The following is a 16482-nucleotide window of genomic DNA, read 5'->3' as shown; positions in this document are numbered from 1 at the left end:
CTTGGATTATACACAGATGAGCTTGCATTATCATATTCTATGTCTTCAAGTTTGGGAATTAAGGATTTCTGGTAAAATTTGTTACTGGTAAGGATTTATAATCACAATAAATTTTAAAACTTTTTTTTCACCATAAACTACAGCTCTTTTTTTTAATTACATTATATTATTGTAGTGTATTTTACATTTTTTAATTTAGAAAAAGTATTGCAAGTAAGTTTTTTAAAGTTTCTCTTTGTTTTTGAGTAGCATTAAAACTTTGAAAGAAAGTAAATTATACTTACTGTGGTCATACTCAATTGGTTGTATGAAACATGCCATGACAGATGGAGTTCACAATTTAAATAAAAAGTTAGAAAGCAAAATGAATTTTTTAAAGATATGCATGTTAGCATAAACAGCAGTTCGTCAAGGGACACCCTGTCTACTAACACACTGGAGCCTTTCTGCAGTCGGTAGTTAAACCAAAAGCTGACTGTGCCCCTATCACAGTCTTACTCTTCACTATTTACCTACAAACCATTTTTGAAGACTTAGAGTTAAATGCGGATTTTGAAACTCTTTAGAAAGAAATGAAATTTGAACAAAATATTAGATGCTATTTACCACAGACCTTCAACAAATTAATTGCCACGAAGTGTATGATACATTGTTTATTAAATCCTATTTATGCTAGAACCAGCACAGTTTTGCAGTGGGTTTTTTAACATTTAATTAACCCATTTGTAAAAATTTCCTCGTTATACATGGGATTTCATTAAATCAGAGCTTGCATTAACCCATTTTAAGCCAAGCATAGAAATTTTTATATTATGAGGTATTAATTTCATTGAAATATGCTTACATTACATTCATAAAAACACAATAAAATTCTATGTATGAAAAATTACATTTTATTTAAGAAATAAAATGGCGCATAGGGACACCACTCACCAAATCAATGAACAAACCATTTAGTTATACAATTGTTTTTTCATGAACTTTTTGTTATTTTATATTTTTTCATTTATTTCTTTATTTACTGACTTGCAACTTTAATCCATCATAAGAACATATGATAAATCTCAAAAGAAATAATTACAGATTTTCAAAAAATTTCATTTGCCAATAACCACTTTAAGTTTTAAAAAAAACTTGAATAGTTTAAAAATTTCTCGATAGAAAGTGTTTACTCCAACTGAATTATTAATAATTTATGGATGTCTTCAGAACCCTTGACAATAGTAGAAAAATAAAATTAGTGAAAAATATATGTCACAATGTTAATGAAAGAATAGTTTTTGAGCGCACCTTTGGCCGAAAATGGGTTAACCGAATAATTGTACTCGTGTATGGAAGTAGAAATGATAAGAGAAATAAATACTTCTTAATGTCCTTTTCATAGACAGCAATAAGACAATCGTTTTCTTCATTGACATCCAAGAATTCTATGAGTCCATCTTTTAAGAAATCGTTAAAAGATCTGATTCCATTTTTGAATTCATCCATGTGTTCATCAGTTACTTTAGGCTTTCTATTTTCTACAATAATATAAGGCCTGCAAAAAGAAATGATGAACGCTTAAATATCATATGGCATATCCTCTCACACAAGAATTAAGTGAAAAAAATGTTATTTATAAGATTCATCAACTTTTGTTTAGGGAGCATAGAGAAGAGCATCGGCAATTATTATTTAACATTGACAAGAAGACATAATTTTGGCACAATTTTGAAAGTACTGTACTCTTAACATTTGAATTTGTAGACCTTTAATGTTTTAACTAGAGCATTTTATAAGGACTAAGCTTGTTTGTTTAAATAAAATTTAATTTTTCAATTAATTTTAATTTTTTGCAGTTCTTTTCATCATACAAGCGTAGCTCTACAATTCATGTCTTACCGCTAAAACTTCTGGACCTTAAGTAGGATACTATTTTGTGCTCTGTTCTTTGCACTTAAGAAAGATCTTTGCATTTCACATAAAAGGGTGTAGTTTTTTTAAGAACATTTAAGGTTCTTTATTGAAAGAATTACTCTAAGGAATCGGTTATAGAGAGTGCATAATTCTTGCAAAATGAAAATTTTGCATATTATAATAATATTGAATTAAAATCATCCAAATTTTAATAACTGTGTGTTAAAATTAGTGGCTGGAACTGCTGAAAGATAGATCTACAAAACAATGTCAATTTACATGAAATCGTCTCAAATTAAATGTGTCTAAAATTTATAACTTAATTGCACAATTTGAAATTCCTCAATAGTAATGATATTGCAATCAAAACATTACGATTAATTAAACCGATTAATACTGGTAAAACATAACTGGTAAAACATTAATACTGGTAACTATAAAAGAATGTATGAATGAAGGATAAAGTCTATAGATGGCTTTTGATCCATTTATGTAGGCTCTGACCTATAAGGCGGTCACCCTATAAAAGAAGCAAAGCCAGCAAAATGGTTTGTTCCTAATTTGAATTTGTGTGTAAGGTCTTACAAATATTACTAATGTGAACGTTTTATACATTTTTTGAGTGAACTTACAATTCAAATACTATTCTTTATTGATATTCATGAACTTCATTTCCTCTTATGGTTTTTTGTTATTTAAATTTTCAAACATTATTATGCTTAAAGTGTGTTTTTCCAAAAAGGTCGCAGCACTATAAATTAATCTGCAATTTTTTACGTATTATTTCATACAATAAAGATAAAAGCATATGCATTATTTTTTTTAAGCAATTTCGGTCAACTTTTAGATTAGCCAATCTATTCTTAACTCATTTTTTGTCTTATTTTACTTTATAATAAAAGAAAAACTGAAGCAGAATATAATCTTATTTACTATTACAATATTTTTTTATTTTTCAAGGCAAGGTTTTACAAAGAGTAATTTTTACCTTAGAATATTTATTCTTTATTTCAAAATGTCTCTGTCATAAAGGAATGCATCCTGAGGAGAGCCTCTATGTTTATTACATCAAGTTTTTATTGTACTTTGAATACTATTGTTTCAACATATATATATACATGCACAACTACATACATGTTTTAAGTAATTATCCAATTATTTTTTTCTGAATTTTATCCACAGAAATAATTAAATATATGCCTTTGGAAGAGAAACAGAGCATAAAAGAGAAAGAAAAAGGCTTAAAAATAATACTTTGTAAACTGTAATTACCACACACAAAGAAAAAATTTCTTTTTTAAAGGAAATTTGCAAATTAAAAATGTAAACAGAAAAAGATTATTAAAAAAGAGCATTGATTTTAATATTTGTAAAATTAGGTAATACTATTTAGAAAATACCACGAATTTTTTTTTATTGAAATGCACAAAGTAATAATATAACAACGCACTGAGGAAGGAAATATCAAGAACCAAATTTCTTTATTTAATAAAATTCTTATAAATAATTGTAATTAAAACAATTAAGTTTCAAATTTTAAAAAAAAACAACGTTCTGAAAATGAATCTTACCTACAGAGTCTTCCACCATCAGTAGCAATATAAACACATCGTTGAGTATGATGAGGAGAAATCGATATAAACTCATGTATGTAACCAGCTCGTCGAAGTTTTCGAAAAGCATAAACTAGTTGCTTGTATTTCTTTTTTACTCCAATTAGATTTCCTGAAATGAAAATTCAGAATCCAAAATTAAAATGTTTCCTTAATAAAATTATGTAACACAGATAAAATTTTACAGATCAAGAAGTTTAGGTTTTGTTTCATAGAAAAGCACATAGCTTCATTTTTAGGACAATATTTTTTAACACCAAGGCAGGTATGCCACCTAAGTTTGACCTCAGTCAAATAATGCTAGCAGCGACTGAGCTTTTGACCCTCCCTAAACATCCACACAACACAAGAAGGCAATAAACACAATATATCAGTTAAGAATACATAATAACACTGATTTATAAAACACTTTAATTAAACTTGAAATGCATGAAAAGATGAAAGTTTTATACAGTAATACAAAATCTCTATCACTCCTTTAAGTATCTGCTATCGAGCAACTGAACACACATAGCAACTAGTTGGTTCTAAAAATCTTATGAATTTTTGGGAGATTTTTAAAAAATTTTCTTATGAGGAGAAAGAAATTTTTTTTTTGTTCTCCAGGTTATCTGCAAAAATTTTCATTTTCCTTGATTTTTTAAACGAAGTTCACATTTCTGGAAAGTTTCAGATTCTGCTGGAGGCATTTGGAATCCTGAAAAATTGCTATTTTGTTCTGATATTAAATTTAATTGTTTGTAAATCAAACAATTTTCCCCATGTAATAGAAATTGTGTCATTTTTATTTATTAAGTATAATTTATAATAGCTATTCAATTATAGTGTTTATTCATATAGAATTCAGACATTTCAATGTTACAGGGATGAGATTAGCCAAAAGGCAAAAAAGCTGAATTTCCACGATAGTAAATTTTACGCAAGCGCAACCCTTTAATAATAAATTCCAGACAGTTTAAGGTAATAAATAATGTGTTGACATACAATTGTGTACTAATCTATTATTATATAAATGATTACATTGATACTTAACATTTAGTGAAAATAAAAATTACCAATTGAAAAAATAAAGCTGGAAATTATATTTTTCCTCAGTTTACATAAGAGACAATTATTACTTGAAAAACTACCTGGTTTAGCAAATTAAAACTACTGAGAATATACATTAATATTTCATTTCTTTTAATAAATACTGTTATGTGATTTATAGCAAATATATCAGTAATATTACTTTTTAAATTATATTGGAAAAAAAAACTTTAACAATGGACCGAATCATTATGTTCATATTATAGTCTAATCTAACTAGAGCCCTCTGAAACATATCAATAACAGTGAAGTAGAAATATATAGTAACTCCTTAACATACAAAAATTGCTATTTTAGTTTGAAAAATTACATGACAATCAGCAACTGTTTAGATAATTGTTTTTTATTTGATAAGAATTTTGCATTTTATAGCATAAATAACAGCAATTATAAATAAAATTTTGATGATGAGTTAATTAACTCTTTTTCCCCCAAAATTTTTTTTTAATTAAATCCCTTTTTAAGTGATTGCTTTTGTTTGCTATATCTTTTATGTTTGCTATATTTAGTCGTTAGTCCATCTTCAAACATCTTGTGACAAATCCTATTTTTTCTTCTTTGCAAGCACAGAATGTAAGTTTTGAATATATTCCCTTCCAGTTTCTCTGATGTTGTAACACTTACATATACTAATAATCGTCGTTAGAAAAACAGTCACCTTTATAGTAACTATTTTAAAAAAAATTTACTTCTTACAAGAATCGCGATAGTTGATCTTAAAATTGCGTGAATATGAATAACAATTATGGATTTTGAAATCACATGAATATGAAACTAGATATACGATTTTGAAAATGAGAAAATACAAACTGGGATATAGAATTTTTAAAACGCGTAAATACAAATCACGATTCATAATTTTTAGATCGCGTAAATACGAATCATGATGCGTAATTTTTAGATTGCATAAATAAGAATCATGATGCATAATTTTTAGAGTGCGTGAATGCGATCCCAATGCCTTATTTTAAAATCACGCATAAATACGAAAATCAATGTTTGAAATTATAAACCGCATGAGCAAATCAAGACATTGAATTTTAAACTTGCGTGAATACGAATCGCTACAAAGGTTTTTAAAAAGGCGTAAATACGAATCACAATATCGGATTTTTAAATCTCGTAAATAAGAATCGCAACGTACAATATTCAAATCGCGTGAATAAGAATCGCAACACGCAAATATTAAAAGCTATGTTTGATATTAAAATCGTGTGAATAAGTATCGAGATATTAGCAGATTCCAGGCTTGAGACCTCTAAAAGGCTTGTCAGAAGAAGCGTCGTTATAACTACGAAAATCCGATCTATCTGGAGGGCGGGTAAAAAATTTAGAAAATCTTATCTGTTGCGTGTAAAAGGGGAGAAAATAGCTAAAATAAGTAAAAATGAGAAAGGATTGGTATGTAGTTTGAATTTTCTGTTTCTCTTTGAAAATCGGTGAAGCGGAATACTTATAAAAAAAGTGAAATTTTTAGAAAATCTGAATTTTCGATTAAAAAAAAAGCTGAAATTCAAGAGATAAAAGTGAAAAAAGCGAAAATCTGCTAAAAAGCGGAAAACTCTCATCCCTGCAATGATCATGTTAAAATAGTAGAAATATTAATTAAACAAAATGTCCTTAACTTGTGTATGCTCATATACAAGGCAAAAAAAAGGCATCGTTAAGGAATTATATTAATTTTATAATTAATATTAACTATAAAATTTCAGGGTTGTCACAAACAGAGTTAAGGGCTCAGAAATTTTTTTTTTCTAATAATTATGTTACACAGCACATGAAGTGGGGGTATGTTACTCAATTTAATTTTGTTATTGTTACAATTCAATTGTCAATTATTGTAACAAGGTCTTTTCAATATCAGGGTTGCCGTTCAAATCTGGGGAAAACAATTCCCTGTGTTTACTCTATACATAATATACACAATATATTAAGAGGAAAAACATAATCACTGTGCTCTTTTATGGGCTGTATTGGGCTAACTATACTAGTTACAATTGCTGAAAACAGCTGAAAATACTTAAAACAAATAGGGTTATAGTAAATGAAGTAGTTTAGTATAGCTGAAATATCATTCGTAAATATCCCAAAGATTACAGTTTGAATGGTTACCATTTGTTAAAAGACAAAAGTAAGAAACAAAATTCACTGTATTTTTCCAGTTTCTAAAGAAAAACTCAAAATTTCCCTTTTAATTTCGGTGATTTTTAAATTCTCTCTACTTTCCAGGTTTTCCCTGTGGAGTGGCAAGTGTTTCACATTTGTAATTCATTCATGTAGTCCCCATTTATGATGTTATTTTTTTTGGATTGTACATAAATTACAAAACCATGATCCTTTGAAGATGATAGTAAAAAAAGATACACACCATTAACAAAAACAAGGTAAGTCTGAGGATTATCAAATTCAAATCCAGTACACAAACGAATGTCTTCCACACCAAAGTTATAGGCGAGTTCGATAACAGGATCCTCTTCCAGATCAGTTGTGACGTGAGACATCAATGCTAAATTCTTCACCAAACCACAACCCTACAATTAAAAAAGTTTGAATTATTGGGTCACATTTTGTTTTACAGGGTGCGTAGCCAAATCTTTCAACAACAACAAAAAAAACACCTTTTAAATACTTTTTAGGCACCTAAAAACATTTTAAAGCACTATATACATTAACAAAATGCAAAATAATTTTTAAAGACTTCACAAGATCATGATAAAATAACTAGTTTATGACAAAGAACTCTTTTCTTGATTATATTAGCCATAAAGAGAACGAGCGATTTTGGTGAAAAATGAAGTCTGAATTTGAAAATATCTGGCAAAATCTAGCAGAGTTGCACATGAGAGTGCAAGAATCTCACCATGCCCAGCTCAGTATATGCACATGCAGACCCACAAGTATTTAATCAAGCATGTAAAATGATTGACGATTTCATACCCTACGAACTGACGATACCCCGAAATATATTGTGTTTGAATGAATTGTGAAAACGCTGAATAGAACAATGTGAAAATCATGCTCTTGCATAACACGTGGCGAAAATCGACATGGTAAAGAAAAAGAATCTATTTTCCAAAAGGGAAAAGTAAGTACTTTTTAAAAACACTCAAATGAAAAAAGCACCTTTAAGGGCTAACAACAAAAAACAAAACAAAAAAGGCACCTTTAAAAAAACGCTACGCATCATGTTTTACCTTAAATCATGACATGTTCAACTTATCTCAATTATGCCCAACTGTACATTTTTAAACAATTATGCTAAGATTGTATATATTGACATGACGATTTAAATCACTTGATTTTTAAAAAAAACTCATTGATTTAAATCAACTGATTTATTTTATGTAAGGAAAAAAAACATTAGGTTAACTCAAAAATTCTTAAAGCTGAGATTTTATTAAAGCATGACTCCATTAATTATACAGAGATATTAAGAAGGTAATATATGTGTAAATCATATTTATTGTTCAAAATAAAATAAAAAAATTTAAAAAAAAACCAAATTTAGAAAAAAGTAATGTAAATATACAATGTCTGTACATAAAATAACTTGCTATTTTATAAACATATTTCCATCATACAATTTAGTTTCATGTTTATTTAAATACAAATATTTTTAAAGCTTATTACATGTACTGTAATTCCCTGTATTTTCCAGGTTTTTCTCAGTGGAGTGGCAACCTTGAAATCATTCGTTTAAATTTTTTTCTCTAAAAAACAAGCATTCAATAGAAAATTAATACAGAGTGTGCAGCCAGATTTTTCAACAAAAAATAAGCACCTTATAAGCACTCAAAAAATATTTTTAATCACTTTCCAAAAAAAAAAAAATTCATAATTAGGATCTGTGCTGGAATTTAAAAAAATTTCTAACGTTAAAAGTTCTTCATTTATAAACATAAATATAAAATCAGTAAAATTCAAAATCATTTTCAAATACTTTACATAATCATGATAAAATAACTAGTCTTTGATAAATATCGCAGAGAAAATTGTAAAAAACATGTATTTTTTGTATTTTAAAACAACAATCAACACGGTAAAGAAAAAAAAATTCTTTTTAAAAGATATAAAATTAAGCACTTTTTACAAACCTTGAATTAAAAAAGGGTCTTTAAAAACGTAAATCAAGAATAAGCACCTTTAAGCACTTTTTAAAAATGCTACACACCCTGTAATACTAATTGTTATTTTTCTCTGATTTTTCTTCTTCTTTCAACAGAGAGCCAGGGACTGAAAGGGTGCGTCAGGATACATACAGGTGGGAAGAGATAAATCACACAGACACAGATCAATATACTCACTTCGCCTTCTGGAGTGTCACATAAGCAGAGCATACCCCATTGGGAACCCTGCAGAGATCTGGGACCCGAAACTTTTCTTGACTTCTCAAACTGACTCTGCACTCTTGTCATCATTCCTAGTGCAGATATGTAGGAGAGACGAGACAGTACTTGAGTTACCCCAATTCGCTCCATCCTGAAACGCTTTACAGTCCAGTTACCCTGCAAATAATAATAATGAACTCATAAGCATGCGTCAATAGGACGACTCATTACAGATACAACAAGTTATCCTTACAGTTGCTATAGCATTGACCAAACCATTAGTTATAGTTGTTTGATACATGTATCTGACAGGATCATCTGGTCCAGCTTTAACTTTAGACATGTTTTTATCCATCTTTGATTTAATCTGCAAAATAACAAAATTTAAATTAAATTTCTATTGGGATTAGCTTAGGCCTAAAGAAACAATTAACATTTTTTATACAGTGAACACATTACTGAATTGGTTATAGCATTTGAAAGCATGAAATAGGCAAAAACAAATTTTTTTGGTGTTTGGTACAAACTAATAAATTAGGAGAACTTGATATTTTGTTTGTATCAAATCTATTACATCCATGTAATTTCTGGAATAAAGAATTATCTGAAATTTTTTTCGCAATGTGTAGTTTTTTTATTTTATTTTTTAGTACTTAATTTTTTTTTCTTCCTTTTTTTGTACAGAATATAAATAAATAAATAAAAATTTTATGCATAAGAGTTACAAGTTAGAAAGTGAGAGAGAATTTTTTTTTATCTAATATTATTTTTCCATATAAACACAGAAAAGAATATTCCTCCCTTTTGCCCTTTGTGAGCCAGCATCACATAAAAAAATAAAAGGATTTTAAAAACCGTGAAATCCATGGCAATAACGGATTTTCCGTTTCGTAAATTCGATTTAAAGTTATTTTTCGCACCACTACACATGAATGATTTGAAAATTCACTTTTTTAAAAATTACTTTGTTTCAGTTCTTCTTCATGATTTTAAAATGTTAGCATAACAAGATTCTGAAACCTTTAGTATTTGATTGTCTCTGTAAAACATTTTTCAAAAAAGCGTTATCAGTTCTGTTTTACTTTTTTATTGAAAAATTAAGTTAATTAGTAGTGGGCGATAAATACCTCTATGTTAAACCTCTTAAACAAATCTTCAAAAAGGAGAGCCAGCAATGATCCAGCAAGCTCCAGTCTTTTATTTCCATAGTAGTCTCTATCATCAAGAAGCTCTGAATTCTTCTCAGCCGCAATGATTCGTCGGATCATAATGGCCATGTAGACAGCCTTCATTTTAAAGTTGAATTCCTCTACCTAATTATGAAACAACAATAGATTAACTGCCAAAAATGGGTAAATTACATAGTTTGGTAAACATTGAATGGGCTCAAAATATTTCATTATTATAACACAAACTTACAGGCACATGAGCGAAAATAGTAGTAAGCAGAATTTCAGAAGCTTCTTCGTCGGGCGTCTTTTTCTGTGATGAGCCCCACATTTTACGTTGTCTGAGTTTGCTTCCTATATACCTTAAAGCCTGCAAAATACAACAAATCAGAAACAAAAACTATGTGACTTTAATATCAAGCGCCATAGCCAGGGGAACATACTGTAGTGTCCCAACTAACAGAAACACAATGTAAAACTTGATTTCAAAGCTTAATAAACAACTTCTTAAACAGGGGACAGAAGCCGAACTTCACTTTTAAAAAAAATTAGAAGAAATAGATCATGCTTAACTCTATCACAATCTCAAAATATAGCTGGAGACAATTTTTAATAAAATTTGCTCCAAGCTCTGTTTTGTTAAAATGTGCTTGGTACGTTACATTACTATTCAAACAAAACATAATCAGTTGTCCACCATAGCTTTGCCAGACATCCAGAAATGTCAACTTTTAGCAATTCTTTAATGCGGTAATTGATATAAGCTCCCATAGTAATATTAAAACATAAAATTATGAATTCAATTCCAATTTCAAAGCAAATTATACGTTTTCAGAACTTTTTTTAAATTTTTTTTTCCATTTCCAATTGCAGATTATAGACAGTAACAGCATGCATAAACATCTAATAAAAATAAGAACAGAAACAAAGGATGCTGCAACAGAGTCTATTAATCACAACATGTCTCTAACTTCCCAATAGCGTTCAGTGATATAATTCCTGCAAAGTGCAGAGCAGCGGAGAAGGTGCGTGTCCTCACCAGAACTGCAAAGAGTGCATACCGGGGAAGGAACGATGCCAAATCTAGACAGGTGTTTCCGTAGACAGTCATGCATGGCCGGTGGCCAAGCGGAATTCAGCCACCGCTCTTCGTCTTGGGCCATTTCGCAAATGACTTTGTTTTCGGAACTAATAAACATGTTTTAATATATTTAATTACATAAAAATTACAAATACAATTTATAAAAGTATTAAAAAAGAAGATTACTTTGAATTTATTTGCCAATTAAATGAATTAGAACAATTCCTGCCAAAAAGAAAAGAGGGCTTGCCTAAAATTTGTACAACATTTGCATGCTTTAATATATTAATTTATATAAAGATTAACAAATACAATTCATAAAAGTATAAAAAAAGATTACTTTGAATTTATTTGTCAATTAAATGAATTAGAACAATTCTTGCAACAACAACAAAGAAGAGTTTGCCTAAAATTTTTACAACATTTGCTGATTCCATTAACAAATTTTAATTGTTTTAGGAAGTTTTCAAAAATCTGGCCTAAAAGAAATGTCTATGAGATTAAAACTTTATTTCACAAACATAAAAGGAAATGTCTGAAGTAGTATCATGATCATCAATTTTCAACTTCATTCTCTTGCTGCTACAAGAATCATCAAAATAATAAAAATGTTTGTCATAGCAATGTATTTTTAGAGGCATAGTGAAAAATAAAATATACAAAAATAACATTAAGCTGCCCAAACTATAGACCAATTTCCAGGCTAACAATTTAGACACCATGTTTTCAATCCCCGTTGTATCTAACTCACCACCAAGTTTAAAACCTCAATCTTTCAACAAAAAAAAAATATGCCTAATAAGATCTTTGGGAATCATGATTGCTCAGGGAATAGAGTGTTCATCTTCCAATGAGGTGAACCAGGTTCGAATCCCAGTGATGGTATGTGAACGAATTCCGCATTCGGCTTGCACGGACCACAGTGCTGACGAAAAATATCCTTAGTGGTAGACGAATCTAGGGTAAGAGTCCCCTTGCCATCAGGCTAACTGTGGGAGGTTTTCATGGTCTTCTACTCCATGAAATGCAAATATGGGCCAGTTTCATCAAAAAGTCCTCCACAACACCAAATTTCTCCCAATACTTGATCCAGTCTTCTGGACTGGTTTCAAAATTATAAGGCGACAGAGTTGAACATTAGTAGTCTTAAACCCAAAAAATTGGGTTAACTGTTCAACGGCGTTTATACAATAAGATCTTCAGTAACTTATCATTCAGTCAAAAATTACTGCATAGAACTAACTGCATGATATTAATTCTTCTCTACATTAATATTTAAATAAGAGAAACCAATTACCTGCTTTTGGGTAAATATTTGAGCTTCTAAACACTCATAGATGGATGAAAATATTTTAGTGCATGTATTCTCATCAGTACCTATGAGCTGTACAATTTCTTGATCACTTTCCAATTCCATTGCTTTAAATATAATAAAAACAGGTATATCCTAGAAATAAAAATTTTTCTTTTCATAAAAGTTTTCTAAATAAAAAAAAAAGTAGTTTGTTTCTCAATTTTTCAGTTTAAGATTATTTTTTTCAAGTTCTTCACATCCAAGTAATCGTTCATTTGTTGTTATTAACATATTAATAAAATATGTTTTCAGAAAATTATAACTATTAAAGATTTTATCAAAAAATGAAATAGTTAGAAAACATTGATTTTCAAAATAAAAATAAAAAACTCAGATGACTTAGCACTATGCAATTACGGAAGTTGGTAAGCGGAGCAAGTAAGGGACGGAGCCTCTCAGTGAAATTAAAATGATACTGAAAAACTTTCGACTGCAACAGAAAATGTTGGCAAATAATCATTATAATAATAAAAATTATTATGCATAAATTACTAACTTCAATTACTACTAAGTTAAATAAATACTAATTACAATTATAATCTTAAAAGATAATATTTATGTTTTGTTTTGTTGAAATCATTTAGTTCGAATTGTACCGAATTTTAAAAAAAAGTCATCAAATGGTTTTTTTAAGATACTGCTTACATAAAAATTATAATCATAGCATTTAGTAAAATTATATATAAAATTAATGTAATTATATATAAAATTATATGCAATGTAATATTATATATAATATTTAGTAAAAATATATATATTATGTATAAGGATTTTTTGAAAGATTTAACACTTTTTAATTTAAACATAGCTTTTAGGGGTTTAAAAAAATTCTAAAATTTTGGAAAATTATTGGGGCCCCCCTTTCCGCGTCACGCGGACGCTACACCTATGGATGGGATTACTTAGTTCACCACAACTGAGTGTTCACTATCTCCGTGTTCATTAAAGCGGGATCAGAATGTTATTACAAATAAATGCAACCAAACGGTTATGGTAATTGAATTGAGTTTAAAATGAACTCACATCAGTAAAACAGTTGTGTTTGAGATAAAAACGCCCTTTTTTCGTTAATATCACAGTCCTCGTCTTCTTCTCAGTTGTAGAGCTGTAAAAAAGAAGTACTAAAGTCAAAAGAAACACACAGTTAAAGAAAGTTCTTAATTTAAAGTATTTTCCAAAACACAGAGCTCATTAACTCATTTTTATGAGCTTATTATTTACTGTTTATTATACACTCTTCCAGCAGAAAATCAATAATCTTTTCTGATTGTGTAGAACAGAAAGATTATTAAGATATTTTGAAATTTCTGTAGACAAATAAAAATTTCTTTACTTTTTAATAAATAAATAACTTAAAAAAAGGATAGAAGTTAATTTGGAAAATGAAAAATATTTTATATATGAAAAAATACTTACTTCAAAATTCAAAGAATCACATTATACTAATATTGAATAAATAATTCTAATTACAATTGCAATTAATTCTAATTACATTTTAATAATAAAAATAATTCATTTAAATAATAAAAATAATTAATAATACTAATTATTTTTTTTAAATGAAAATTAAAGTTAATTCTTTTTTTTTTCTTCTTTTGCATACCAATAAATTGGTTATGATGATTCACTTCGTAATCTTAGAGCCCAAAAACTCTAGAAGTAGTTTAAAAAATTAGTAAAATTGCCAATAAAAATAGCAAAAAAAAATGCCTTTAAAAAAAACAATGATCCAAGAATAAAATTTTTAAAAAAAATGTGTAATTGAACAAGAATTTCAAAATGAAGCCATTTCTTTCCTAAAATTTAATATAATTGCATAAAACATGGAAAAGTAAATTAAAAGATACTAAGATGAAATTTTCATTACAGTTCAAAAAAGTAACAAAACACTTCATTTTGTTAAACACCTTGGCAGTATCCCAAAGAAATATTCTTAAACATGTTTTGCAGAAAACAACCAGTATGGAGGAATATGCTTATTTTGATGGAAAAATGCACTTTTTCTGAAGGAACATACCTTCTTTTTTCAACAAATTCAGAGTTATAACCTCCATATTAACTAAAGGTGATATTTTGACCATATTTTTATCATGCATCTGGATTTGTCTAGAATGAAAGGTTCGGAGGTAAACAATTTACAAATTAAAATATTTTGAAAACAGTAATTTAGCTTCAGTTAAATACAGGATATCTGCTACATTTTAGATTTTTAAATTCATGACTTTTCATGACTAATCCTAGAATTTTTCATGACTTAATGAAGTTACTATTTTTTCCGACAAATATGCAACAAGAAATTCAAAAACGCATTATAATAACATAAATTGAAATGATAGGTATAACCAGAACTGTTATACTTCGCATCTTCATATTTAAAGATTTTAAATTCAAAAAAACAGAGTAAAGAATGAGTTAAAGCAATAAAATAGCTGAAAAAAAATACAAAAGCAAATAATTGTTTTTTTTTTTTTCAGCAGAATTACATCCTAAAGATACTTTNTTTCTGCAGAATTATATTCTAAAGATACTTCTCTTGTTCATCCGAAACGAAAGAAATATTCTTGATTTTTCTGTTCTCATTTCAGAAAAAAAAAATTCGGCATTGACTGGCTTGCTTAAAGGAAGAACTNTTTTTCGTTAATATCACAGTCCTCGTCTTCTTTTCAGTTGTAGAGCTGTAAAAAAGAAGTACTAAAGTCAAAACAAACACACAGTTAAAGAAAGTTCTTAATTTAAAGTATTTTCCAAAACACAGAGCTCATTAACTCATTTTTATGAGCTTATTATTTACTGTTTATTATACACTCTTCCAGCAGAAAATCAATAATCTTTCTGATGGTGTAGAACAGAAAGATTATTAAGATATTTTGAAATTTCAGTAGACAAATAAAAATTTCCTAAAATAACTAACTTAAAAAAAAAAGGATAGAAGTTAATTTGGAAAATGAAAAATATTTTATGTATGAAAAAATAGTTCTTTCAAAATTCAAACAGTCACATTATACTAATATTGAATAAATAACTCTAATTACAATTGCAATTAATTCTAATTATACCTTAATAATAAAAATAATTCATTTAAATAAAAATAATTAATAATAACTATCATTATTTTTAAATGAAAATTAAAGTTAACTCTTTTTTTTTCTTTTGCATACCAATAAATTTGTTATGATAATTCACTTTCAGGGATCTATCCAAGCCAAATTTACTACCGTTTAGCGGTACCTTCACAAATTCAACTTAAGGAAAAAACGGTAGTTTCACAAAATATTTTTTCTTAAAATTTTATTATGTATCTCATAAGAAACGAAAAATTCATATTTTTATCATAATTTTGTGTTGATTTTTTAATATAATTTTTAATTTTCACAAATTATGCCTAAATTTTCACAAAATCGGTAACTCTCAGAAAAACCTAGACAGACCACTGACTTTGTAATCTTAGACGTAGAGCCCGAAGACTTTAGAAGTAGTTTAAAAACCTAAAAAATGAGTAAAATTGCCAATAAAAATAGCAAAAAAAAATGACTTTAAAAAAATTAATGATCCAAGAATAAAATTTAAAAAAAAATTTCTAATTGAACAAGAATTTCAAAATGAAGCCATTTCTTTCCTAAAATTTGATACAATTGCATTAAAACATGGAAAAGTAATTTAAAAGATACTAAGATGAAATTTTCATAACAGTTCAAAAAAGTTAAACATAAAAGTAACAAAATACTTTATTTTGTTAAATACCATAGCAGTATCCCAAAGAAATATTCTTAAATATGTTTTACAGAAAATAACCAGTATGGAGGAATATGCTTATTTTGATGCAAAAATGCACTTTTTCTGAAGGAACATACCTTCTTTTTTCAACAAATTCAGAGTTATAACTTCCATATTAACTAAAGGTAATATTTTGACCATATTTTTATCACATATCTGGATTCGTCTAAAATGAAAG

General features: G+C 28.0%; 1 protein-coding gene across 1 annotated transcript in view; it reads right to left on the bottom strand.

Annotated features, from left to right (window-relative positions):
- The window catches only part of LOC107438030 (RNA polymerase III subunit RpIII128), a 46137-nt gene that overhangs the window by 14733 nt on the left and 14922 nt on the right, over positions 1-16482 (bottom strand). The window contains exons 7-15 of the mRNA XM_016050188.3: positions 13554-13635; positions 12474-12623; positions 10346-10465; positions 10054-10239; positions 9180-9293; positions 8903-9103; positions 6967-7129; positions 3468-3621; positions 1364-1537 (exon numbers count right to left, since the gene is read on the bottom strand). Of these exons, the coding sequence (XP_015905674.1) occupies positions 1364-1537; positions 3468-3621; positions 6967-7129; positions 8903-9103; positions 9180-9293; positions 10054-10239; positions 10346-10465; positions 12474-12623; positions 13554-13635 (1344 nt within the window). The remainder of the gene's footprint in view (positions 1-1363; positions 1538-3467; positions 3622-6966; positions 7130-8902; positions 9104-9179; positions 9294-10053; positions 10240-10345; positions 10466-12473; positions 12624-13553; positions 13636-16482) is intronic.

Source organism: Parasteatoda tepidariorum, chromosome 4 (genome assembly GCF_043381705.1).
Source record: "Parasteatoda tepidariorum isolate YZ-2023 chromosome 4, CAS_Ptep_4.0, whole genome shotgun sequence".
Taxonomy (NCBI): Eukaryota; Metazoa; Arthropoda; class Arachnida; order Araneae; family Theridiidae; genus Parasteatoda; species Parasteatoda tepidariorum.
Note: the sequence above shows the minus strand (reverse complement) of the source record. Positions and strands in the feature narration are given on the sequence as shown.